Consider the following 12,292-nt stretch of genomic DNA (forward strand, 5'->3'; position numbering starts at 1 on the left):
TGGTCAGGTCAAGCCATGCTGCTGCACACAGCCTCTTGAACCTCCTGGCCTCCTGGATGGCCGTCTGAAGGAGGAAGTTGTGCTCATAGCATCCCTCAGACACAACACTAGCAACTCGATCCTACCACACTCCCTATCCAGATCTTTTTCATTCAATGGATATGTTCAGTTCCTGTAGCAGGTGGATGTTTTTTCTCACCTGCCCGACTGCCCTTGAACCCCTGCCCCTCTAACTTTCTTTGCAAAGTACTGGTGAGGTCTCAGCTCGATGACATACCATGATTCAAGACCCCACACTTCCATTATCCACGGGGCATGCAATAATTGTGTCCCTTCGGCAGTTGACGCTGTTGCAAGTGTAAGCAGAGTCAGGATCAGATCTACCCTGACATCAGGTGGTGAATTGAGGTGAGTTGTGGAAAAGAACTTCAGGGGCTGATCTTGTTTGCATAGGCACACCCACCCTGCTGAGCCTGAGCCCACAGCAGGCCAAATGGTCACTTTGACTGCTGTGGGATCCCCAGTTTCTCTGTTATTGGGGCAGGAGGAATAAAGTGGTGTTACCCTGATTAAGTGACTCAAGGGCAGTAGAACTGTACCTGGCATTTTATGATGGAGGGTCTCACCATCAACTAAGTAGCACTTGCTAGACAAGGGACATGGGTTCCAAAACCTACTGAATGAAGAGAGGCTGGGGGTGGGTATTTATGCTTGATGGCATAGGCCCCTTTTGAGGGTCTGAAATGCTACTTGCAATGCTTTCTCTCTATTGTAGAATATCAGAGCTAATTTTAATTCTATTAGGAGTCTGGTTACAGGCTACTGAGCTGAATTCATCTTAGGCCAGTAGTGCATTAGCACTGAAGCTCCCCCTACTACAAGCTGAATTCACTAAAAAGCTGAAATCATTGAGTGCTGTATTAAGTGGGGGGGGGCTGAAGATATATGGCTGAGCAGCTGGCAGAGTGGTGCAGCTGGTGGGATGGCTGGTGGAGTGGAGAGGATCATGGTGATGGCTGCAGTAGAACCTCATGGGGAGGCAGGGAAGTTGGCCTTTGACCATGTAAGGTGCCCCTTAACACCCCTTAACATTTCCACACAGGCTGGGAGGTAAAACTCTGCAGATGAACTTTTGAACTCTAGGGCTGCACTGAGCAGGGACAGAGACTTTGGGTTGTTGGACTTTTCGGTGATTTTGGTATTGCTGGACTTAAGACCCTGAGGGGAAAAAGGACACTGCTAAACTTAGTTGGGGGGGGGGGCGTCTTTTGCTCATGGTGTTGCTCTGTGGTTACGAATCCTGCTTCTGGTGTTTCTCCAACATAATGCCGCATTGTTTCCCTCCTTTATTAAAAGGATTTTGCTACATTCAGACTCCGTACTTGCGAGAGGGGAAGTATTGCCTCTTAGAGACACCGGGGGATGGTGGTATGTAATTGTCCCAGGTCTCTATGTGGGGCATGAGCCGGTTTTGCATTACGTTATTGAAACGGAAATCCTGGATACTGAACCCGGCCCTTGTTGCTGCCAACTCAGACAGGTAGAAGGGTTACACAAGCAATACAGGGCACACAGAGTTTGGTTAGTTGACTGTAAGAATTCATTAAAAGACGAAAACTCACCCATTTGCTCCTGGGAAACCTCTACAAAAGAACAATGGGGAGGAGAAAAAAACAGTTCAGTGTATGTCCATTGACTTATTAATTGAAGAGAGTGAATGAGATCTTTTCTTTGTTGATGAGAATAAATATTGGCCATGCGTAGTGAGCTAGCTATTCAATCCGTGGACTAGACCATTCCGATCCTGTTATGTAGCAGATAGAGGACATTATATCCTTGCGTTAATCAATTTAAGAAGAAGCTTCATGACCACAAGTAATTAGCAAAAGGTGAATATGAATCACTACGCTCCTCTGCTAATATGGGATCTGCTATGAAAGGAGCAGTAACACCATTTACATCATGTGCGGCATTCCATTTGCTTCTTTCAGTGCAGAGTCTTTTCAATGTGTACATTGCCTTTCGTAATGTGTCTCTGCAAGCTTGTTATGGTTCTTGGAGAATACAAACAACTAGTGGGTGAGTCTATTTAAATGTTAACAATGTATGAGCAGCACGGCACAGAACCAGCAAGTGCTCATATACGTTATTGACAAAATTAGCTAAGTAATCTGCTCTATCAAAAACAGGAGTAGAGTACACGGAAGAACAAGGCCACAGACTTACTTATTGCCTTTTCCAATTCTCCTAAAAAAGAAAAAAAAATATTTAAAGATAACAGTAGCACCTTTTGTAACAATATGGCCAAGAACAAAGGTAACTAATAGTTAAAATATCAAAAGCTCTATTTATTGGAGAATAGCTGTGAGGAAGTGACACAATGAACATCATACTGTCTGAGGCCCGAAGGAAGAACTCTCATCATCTATTTCATGGGCCAGAGAACCTTCCCCAAACAGTTCATGTCTGCATTAGAGCAGTACCTTGAGAAAAAATTTCCAGTGATTGAAGATTCACCACAACCCCCTGTAAATTGTTAGAAAGGCTAATCACCATCACTCTTAAGAATTTATATATTATTTCTAGTCTCACTTTCCTAATTTCAGTTTCTAGCCATTGGATTTTGCTAGACCATTCTCTGCTAGACTAAAGAGCCCATTATCACATATATGGTCTCTACGTACATATGTGTAGTTTGCAATCAAGTCACCTCTTTTCTTTGGTGTGCTAAATAGATTGAGCTCTTTGAGTCTATCACTATAATACATGTTATCTAATCCATTAATCGTTCTGGTGCTCTTCTATGAACCATCTCCAGTTTGACAACTTATTCCTTCAGTTGGGGACACGGGAACTACACTCACATTTCCAGCAACAGAGACAAATACTGACCTAATATAACCCCTAGAGACCTAATTAAGATCATCCACATGCCCTCTGGTTTGGGGCCTAGCGAACATTTTCCTACAGAAGGGCTTGTGTGAGCTCCAGTGAATGGGGGACAGTTTTTCTGAGATGGAAATTGCACTCCCAGGCAGGCCCCATCAATCAGCTCCTCCCCCTCCACACTAGCGTCTCCTCCCCGCCACTGATCAGCTCTTCTGCAGAGGACAGGAGGCGCTGGGGGGGAGGAGCTAAGGAAGGAAGAGGTGGAACAAGGGCGGGCCATTCTTGGTAGAGGGGATGGAGCAGGGCTAGAAGAGGTAGAGTGGGAGTGGGAAGAGGTGGGGCAGGGGTGGGGCCTTGTGGGAAGGGGTATAGAAGGGGTAGGGCCTGGGACAGAAAGGTGGTCAAGTACCCACAAGGAAATCATAAAGTTGGCACCTGTGCCTACACTGCTCCCACATTATTTCATATCTTAATCAAACCTTAAAAATGTCTCCTTTATTTTGAGGTGAAAATCAGAATATTCCTTTTTAATATGGAGGAAATAGAAACTTTTGACTCTACTAAGATGCTTTTGCTTCTTTATTTTTCTTTGTTTTCATCCAAATATTTTTTTTCCACGTGAAATAGACACTTTCCCATGGAAAGTTTCTCCCAACACCTTCCTCTCATCGTGAATACACCGGACCAGAAAACAGAGTATCTAGGTTCTATTTCCTGCTCTAGCACACATTCCTGTGTCAATATTCGCACTTCCTTTGCAGAGAAATTGTCCAAGAGTCTACACTGGGTGCTCTGCAGAGGATGTTGGTTCCCAGTTTGGAGGAAGCTCTTTGGGGAGGACAATTCTCCCTCCATCCCGGAGGCACAGGGTGGAGTGTCTGCATGGCCTCAGTTACTACAAGGTTAGGCACAGCACTAGCAATTTGGTCCTGCCACACTTCCCATCCAGAGCTTTTTCATTGAATGCATATGTACAGTTCCTGTAGTGCGTGGATGTTTTTTCTCTCATACCCGACTGCCCTTGAACCTCTGCCCCTCTGACTTTCTTTCCAAAGTGAGATCTCAGCTTGATCACGTACCACTATTCCACAGTAATCTATATATACCCTCCACTTCCCATATCCACGGAGTATGCAATGATAGCGTCCCTTGTGCAGTTGAAATAGTTGGAAACAATACTTTGGTCAGTCAACTGTAAGTATTGAGTAATGTAGGCAAACTCACCCTTTTCCTCCTGGAGTTTTTCTGCAAAAGAACAATGGGGAGGAGAAGAAAACAGTTCAGTGTATGTCCATTGACATATGAATTGGAGAGGGTGAATGAGATCCTTTCTTTCTTGATTAGGATAAATATTGGCCATAGGTAGTGAGCTAGCTATTCAATCCCTGGGCTAGCCCCATTCCTGGCCTGCTACGTAGTAGATAGAGAAGGTTATATTTTTGCATTAATACATTTAAGAAGAAGCTTCATGGCCACAAGTAATTAGGGAAAGATGAATATGAAACACTACGCTCCTCTGCTCATATGGGATCTGCTATGAAAGCAGCAGTAACACCATTTACATGAGGTGCTGTATTCCATTTGCTTATTTCAATGCAGAGTCTTTTCAATGTATACATTGCCTTTTGTAATGTATCTCTACAAGAGTGTTATGGTTCTTGGAGAATACAAACAAATAGTGATTGAGTCTATTTAAATTTCAACAATGTATGAGCAGCACTGCTAAGAACCAGCAAGTGCTCTTATACTTTATTGACAAAATTAGCCAAGTAATATGCTCTATCAAAAACAGACTTACTTATTGTCTTTTCCAATTCTCCTAAAAAAGAAGAAAACATATCTTTTATATTAGCTCAGTATTGGCTCTGTTGCTGGAATACTGAGTGCAGTTCCGGTGTCCCCAACTGAAGAAATTCTTCTCTGAGTTTCCTAGTTTCAGTTTCCAGCCATTGGATTTTGCTAGACTAAAGAGCCCATTATCATATATATGTTCTCTATCTACATATGTGTAGATTGTAATCAAGTCACCACGTTTCTTTGGTGACCTAAATAGATTGAGCTCTTTGAGTCTATCACTAGAAAAAATATTATCTAATATTTTAATCATTCTGGTGCTCTTCTCTGAACCCTCTCCAGTGTGACAAGTTCTTTCTTCAGTTGGGGACACCAGAACTGCACTCAGTATTCCAGTCATAGAGCCAAATACTGAACTAATATAACTCGTAGAGTCCTAATTAAGATCATCCCCATGCCCTCTTGTTTGGGGCCTAGTGAACACTTTCCTATTGACGGGTGTGTGTGAGCTCCAGTGAAAGGGGTACACTGTTACTGAGAGAGAAATTGCACTCACAGGCAGGCCCCACCAATGAGCACCTCCCCCTCCACTGCAGCACCTCCTGCAAACCACTGATCAGCTTTTATGTCGAGCAGAAGGCGTTGAGGGGGGCGAGGAGATGAGGAAGGAAGAGGTGGAATGAGGGTGGGGCACTCTTGGGAGGGGGGAACAGGGCAGGAAGAGGCAGAGTTAGAGCAGGCAAGGGTGGGGCCTTAAGGGAAGCGGGTTATAAGAGGCAGTGCCTGGGGCAGAAAGGTTGTCCAGCGTCCCCAAGGATATCAAAAGGTTGGTGCCTGTGCCTACACTACTCCCATATGATTCGGTCACTGAATCGAAACTTAATAATGTCTCCCTCCTTTTGAAGTGAAAAATCAGAATATTCCTTTCAATTCAGAGGAAATAGAGACTTTTGACTCTACTGAGATGCATTTGCTTCCCTCTTGTTTTCTTTTTCATCCAGAAAGTTTTTTTCCACCTGAAATATACACATTCCCATGAAAAGTTTCTGCCAACACCTTCCTCTCATAGTGAATATACCGGACCAGAAGACAGAGTATCTAGGTTCTATTTCCTGCTCTAGCACACATTCCTGTGTCAATATTCGCCCTTCTTTGCAGGGAAATTGTCAAAGAGCCTACACTGGGTGCTCTGAACAGGATGTGGTTTCCAAGTTTGGGATATTTTTCCTATCATACCCGAAAGCCCTTGAACCCCTGCCCCTCTGACTTTCTTTGCAAAGTGAGGTCTCAGCTCGATGACAAACCACGAATCCAGAGTAATCTACACAGACCCCCACTTCCCATATCCACGGGGCATGCAATGATAGTTGACTTTGATAAACTGAATTTCCAAAGAGCCGGACATGTCCGGGGAAATAGGGAGGCATAAGCCAGTGTCCGCCCAGCACGATCCACCGGGTCCACAGCACTGCCCAGCTGCCCCAGCAAAAATGCTCAGGCTTGGAACGGGGCGGCCACTGGGGGACCCTTCCTGTGGCCCTGCTGCCCCGCACAGCTTGGAACCCGGCGCCACGGGAGCTGTTTCCGGCGGGGACAGACAGGCCGGGGAACGTGCTCGGCGGCAGGAAAGAAGATGCAGCCGGAGCTGCAGGGACCTGTGCTGCTGATCGTCTGAAGCCCCCAGCAGGCAAAGGTTGCCGAGTGAGTGGGGGAGCAGCAGGTGGGGGCACAGAGGCTGCACGGGCGGGGGGGTGCAGGGCGAGTGAGGAGCAGGGGTCACAGAGATTGCAGGGGTGGGGGGTTGCAGTGGCAGGGCAGGCGGGGGGTGCAGAGGCTGCAGGGGTAGGGAGCTGCAGGGGCTGCAGGGCGAGTAAGGAGCACGGGTCATAGAGGCTGGAGGGGGAGGGGGTGCAGGGACTGCAGGCCGAGTCAGGAGCAGGGGTCACAGAGGCTGCAGGGGCGGGAGGGTGCAGGGGCTGCAGGGCGAGTGAGGAGCAGGGGTCACAGAGGCTGCAGGGGCAGGGGGGAGCAGGGGCAGGGCTTGCAGGGGGGCGCAGAGGCTGTAGGGCGAGTGGGAAGCAGGGGTCACAGAGGCTGCAGGGGAAGGGCATGCGGGGGCGCAGAGGCTGCAGGGGCGGGGGGTACACGGGTTGCTGGGTGAGTTGGGAGCAGGGGTCACAGAGGCTGCAGGGGCGGTGGGGCTGCATGGTGAGTGAGGAGCAGGGGTCACAGAGGTTGCAGGGGCAGGGGGGTGCAGGGGCAGGGCAGGTGGGGGGTGCAGAGGCTGTAGGACAAGTGGGGAGCTTGGGTCACAGAGGCTGCAGGGGCTGGGGGTACCGGGGCAGGACAGGCGGGGGGCGCAGAGGCTGCAGGGGAGGGGGTTCAGAGGCTGCAGGGCGAGTGGGGAGCAGGGAAGCACTTAGCAACCCCCAACCAAGATCAGAGCAGGAGAGAGGAGGGGGAATGCAGGGTGCTCAAAGGAGGGGGCAGATGCTTTGGGGAAGGGGCGGGGCTGGGGCGGGGCTGAGGCGGAGTTGGGGCGGGGCTGGGGGTGGGGAAGAGGAAAAGTTGGGGCAGGGCCAGACCCCCGTGGAGTGTCCTCTTTTTTCAGTGTTGAAATGTGGTAACCCTAGGATCTGCTATGAAAGGAGCAGTAACACCATTTACATCCTGAGCTGAATTCCATTTGCTTATTTCAATGCAGAGTCCTTTCAATGTGTTCATTGTCTTTTTTAGTGTGTCTCTGCAAGAGTGTTATGGTTCTTGGAGAATATAAACAAGTAGTGGTTGAGTCTATTTAAATGTCAACACTGCTCAGAACCAGCAAGTGCTCATATACGTTATTGACAAAATTAGCCAAGAAATTGGCTCTATCAAAAACTGGAGTAGAGCACACGGAAGAACAAGGACACAGACTTACTTATTGTCTTTTCCAATTCTCCTAAAAAAGAAAAATAAATATTTAAAGATAACAATAGCACCTTTTGTAATAATATGGCCAAGAACAAAGATAACTAATCGTTAAAATATCAAGAGTTGTACTTATTGGAGAATAGCTGTGAGGGATCAAGTGACACAATGAACATCACACTGTCTAAGGCCAGAAGGAAACACTCTCATCAGTTATAACACGGGCCAGAGAATTTCTCCCAAACAATTCATGTTTGCATTAGAGCAGTACCTTGAGAAAAAATTCCAGTGATGGAGGATGCACCACTACCCTCTGTAAATTGTTAGAAAGGCTAATCACCATCACGCTTAAAATGTATATCTTATTTCTAGTTTGACTTTCCTTGTTTCAGTTTCCAGCCGTTGGATTTTTCAAGACCAAAGAGCCCATTATCACATATATGTTCTCTATCTACATACGTGAAGAGTGTAATCAAGTCACCCCTTTTCTTTGGTGAGTTAAATAGATTGAGCTCTTTGAGTCTATCACTTTAACACTATAACACATGTTATCTAATCCTTTAATCCTTCTGGTGCTCTTCTATGAACCTTCTCCAGTTCGACAACTTCTTTCTTCAGTTGGGGACACTGGAACTGCACTCAGTATTCCAGCAACAGAGCCGAATACTGAGCTAATATAACCCCTAGAGTCCTAATTGAGATCATCCCCATGTCCTCTGGTTTGGGGCCTAACAAACACTTTCCTACTGAAGGGCTTGTGTGAGCTTGAGTGAACGGGGGACAGTTTTTCTGAGACAGAAATTGCACTCACCAGCAAACACCATCAATCAGCTCCTCCCCCTCCACCCTAGCGTCTCCTGCCCGCCACTGATCAGCTCTTCTGCAGAGGTCAGGAGGCGCTGGGTGGGGGAAGGAGGTAAGGAAGGAAGAGGTGGAATAAGAGTGGGGCACTGTTGTGAGAGGGGGTGGAGCAGCGCCAGAAGAGGAAGAGTGCGAGCGGGAACTGGTGGGGCATGGGTGGGGCATTGAAGGAAGGGGTATAGTAGGGGTAGGGCCTGGGGCAGAGAGGTGGTCAAGTACCCACAAGGAAATCAAAAAGTTGGCACCTGTGCCTACACTGCCCCCACATTATTTTGTAACTTAATCAAACCTTTAAAATGTCTCCTTTATTTTGAGGTGAAAAATCAGAATATTCCTTTTTATTACGGAGGAAATAGAAATTTTTGACTCTACTGAGATACTTTTGCTTCTTTCTTGTTCTTTTTTTATTCTAAACTGTATTTTTTCACGTGAAATAAACATATTCCCATGGAAAGTTCATGCCAACACCTTGCTCTCATATTGAATGCACAGGATCAGAAGACAGAATACCTACGCTCTATTTCCTTCTCTAACAAACATTCCTGTGTGACTATCAGCAATTCCTTTGCAGGGAAATTGTCAAAGAGCCTACACTGGATGCTCTGCACTGGATGTGAGTTCCCAGTTTCGGGGAAGCTCTTTGGAGAGGACAGTTCTCCCTCCATCCCTGAGGCATAGGGTGGAGTGTCTGCATGGCCTCAGTTACAACAATGTCAGGCACAGCACTGGCAACTTGGTCCTTCTACACTCTCAATCCAGATCTTTTTCATTCAATGGATATTTTTCAGTTCCTGTAGCACGTGGATGTTTTTTCTCACATGCCCGACTGCCCTTGAACCCCTGTCTCGTTGACTTTCTTTGGAAAGTGCTGGTGAGGTCTCAGCTTGATGACATACCACAATTCAATAGTAATCTAAACAGACCCCCCACTTTCCAGGTTCATCGGGCACGCAATGAGAGTGTCCCTAATGCTGGTGAAGTTGTTGCATCCAATACAGGGCATACAAAGTTTAGTTAGTTGACTGTAAGTATTTATTAAAATAGGCAAACTCACCCATTTGTTCATGGGGTTCCTCTGCAAAAGAACAATGGGGAGGAGGAGAAAACAGTTCAGTGTATGTCCATTGACTTATGAATTGAAGAGGGTGAATTAGATCCTTTCTTTCTTGATTAGCATAAATATTGGCCATAGGTAGTGAGCTAGCTATTCAATTTGTGGGCTAGCCCCATTCCTGGCCTGCTATGTAGTAGATAGAGGAGAGTATATTCTTGCATTAATACATATAAGAAGAAGCTTCATGCCCACAAGCAATTAGCAAAAGGTGAATATGAATCACTACGCTCCTCTGCTAATATGGGATCTGCTATGAAAGGAGCAGTAACACCATTTACATCATGTGCGGCATTCCATTTGCTTCTTTCAGTGCAGAGTCTTTTCAATGTGTACATTGCCTTTCGTAATGTGTCTCTGCAAGAGTGTTATGGTTCTTAGAGAATACAAACAAGTAGTGGGTGAGTCTATTTAAATGTTAACAATGTATGAGCAGCACTGCACAGAACCAGCAAGTGCTCATATAAGTTATTGACAAAATTAGCCAAGTAATCTGCTCTATCAAAAACAGGAGTAGAGTACACGGAAGAACAAGACCACAGACTTACTTATTGCCTTTTCCAATTCTCCTAAAAAAGAAAAAAAATATTTAAAGATAACAGTAGCACCTTTTGTAATAATATGGCCAAGAACAAAGATAACTAATAGTTAAAATATCAAAAGCTCTATATATTGGAGAATAGCTGTGAGGAAGTGACACAATGAACATCATACTGTCTGAGGCCCGAAGGAAGGACTCTCATCATCTATTTCATGGGCCAGAGAACTTTCCCCAAACAGTTCATGTCTGCATTAGAGCAGTACCTTGAGAAAAAATTTCCAGTGATTGAAGATTCACCACAACCCCCTGTAAATTGTTAGAAAGGCTAATCAGCATCACTCTTAAAAATGTATATATTATTTCTAGTCTGACTTTCCTAGTTTCAGTTTCTAGCCATTGGATTTTGCTAGACCATTCTCTGCTAGACTAAAGAGCCCATTATCACATATATGTTCTCTGGCTACATACGTGTAGAGTGTAATCAACTCACCCTTTTTCTTTGGCGAGCTAAATAGATTGAGCTCTTTGATTCTATCACTATAACACGTTATCTAGTCCTGTAATCATTCTGGTGCTCTTCTATGAAACCTCTCCAGTTTGACAACTTCTTTTTTTCAGTTGGGGACACCGGAACTGCACTCAGTATTCCAGCAACAAAGCCAAATACTGGGCTAATATAACCCCTAGAGTCCTAATTAAGATCATCCCCATGCCCTCTGGTTTGGGGCCTAACAAACACTTTCCTACTGAAGGGCTTGTGTGAGCTCCAGTGAACGGGGGACACTTTTTCTGAGACAGAAATTGCACTCCCAGGCAGGCCCCATCAATCATCTCCTCCCCCTCCACACTAGCGTCTCCTCCCCGCCACTGATCAGCTCTTCTGCAGAGGACAGGAGGCGCTGGGGGGAGGAACTAAGGAAGGAAGAGGTGGAACAAGGGCGGGGCACTCTTGCGAGAGGGGGTGGAGCAGGGACAGAAGAGGAAGAGTGGGAGCGGGAACAGGTGGGGCAGGGGTGGGGCCTTGAGGGAAGGGGTATAGAAGGGGTAGGGCCTGGGACAGAAAGGTGGTCAAGTACCCACAAGGAAATCATAAAGTTGGCACCTGTGCCTACACTGCTCCCACATTATTTCATATCTTAATCAAACCTTAAAAATGTCTCCTTTATTTTGAGGTGAAAATCAGAATATTCCTTTTTAATACGGAGGAAATAGAAACTTTTGACTCTACTAAGATGCTTTTGCTTCTTTATTTTTCTTTGTTTTCATCCAAATATTTTTTTTCCACGTGAAATAGACACTTTCCCATGGAAAGTTTCTCCCAACACCTTCCTCTCATCGTGAATACACCGGACCAGAAAACAGAGTATCTAGGTTCTATTTCCTGCTCTAGCACACATTCCTGTGTCAATATTCGCACTTCCTTTGCAGGGCACTTGTCCAAGAGCCTACACTGGGTGCTCTGCAGAGGATGTTGGTTCCCAGTTTGGAGGAAGCTCTTTGGGGAGGACAATTCTCCCTCCATCCCGGAGGCACAGGGTGGAGTGTCTGCATGGCCTCAGTTACTACAAGGTTAAGCACAGCACTTGCAATTCAGTCCTGCCACAGTTCCCATCCAGAGCTTTTTCATTGAATGCATATGTACAGTTCCTCTAGTGCGTGGATGTTTTTTCTCTCATACCCGACTGCCCTTGAACCCCTGCCCCTCTGACTTTCTTTCCAAAGTGAGGTCTCAGCTCGATCACGTACCACTATTCCACAGTAATCTATACATACCCTCCACTTCCCATATCAACGGGGTATGCAATGATAGCGTCCCTTGTGCAGTTGAAATTGTTGGAAACAATACTTTGGTCAGTCAACTGTAAGTATTGAGTAATGTAGGCAAACTCACCCTTTTCCTCCTGGAGTTTTTCTGCAAAAGAACAACGGGGAGGAGAAGAAAACAGTTCAGTGTATGTCCATTGACATATGAATTGGAGAGGGTGAATGAGATCCTTTCTCTCTTGATTAGGATAAATATTGGCCATAGGTAGTGAGCTAGCTATTCAATCCCTGGGCTAGCCCCATTCCTGGCCTGCTACGTAGTAGATAGAGAAGGTTATATTTTTGCATTAATACATTTAAGAAGAAGCTTCATGGCCACAAGTAATTAGGGAAAGATGAATATGAAACACTACGCTCCTCTG

General features: G+C 45.8%; 1 protein-coding gene across 2 annotated transcripts in view; it reads right to left on the minus strand.

Annotated features, from left to right (window-relative positions):
• LOC112060607 (butyrophilin-like protein 2) overlaps positions 1 to 12,292 on the minus strand; it is a 137,811-nt gene that overhangs the window by 7,162 nt on the left and 118,357 nt on the right. For both annotated transcript variants that reach the window (XM_065571465.1, XM_065571466.1), the window contains 2 exons: positions 2,227 to 2,247; positions 1,623 to 1,643 (listed from right to left, as the gene is read on the minus strand). In XM_065571465.1, coding sequence (XP_065427537.1) covers positions 1,623 to 1,643; positions 2,227 to 2,247 — 42 coding nt within the window. The remainder of the gene's footprint in view (positions 1 to 1,622; positions 1,644 to 2,226; positions 2,248 to 12,292) is intronic.

Source organism: Chrysemys picta, chromosome 17 (assembly GCF_011386835.1).
Source record: "Chrysemys picta bellii isolate R12L10 chromosome 17, ASM1138683v2, whole genome shotgun sequence".
Classification (NCBI taxonomy): domain Eukaryota; kingdom Metazoa; phylum Chordata; order Testudines; family Emydidae; genus Chrysemys; species Chrysemys picta.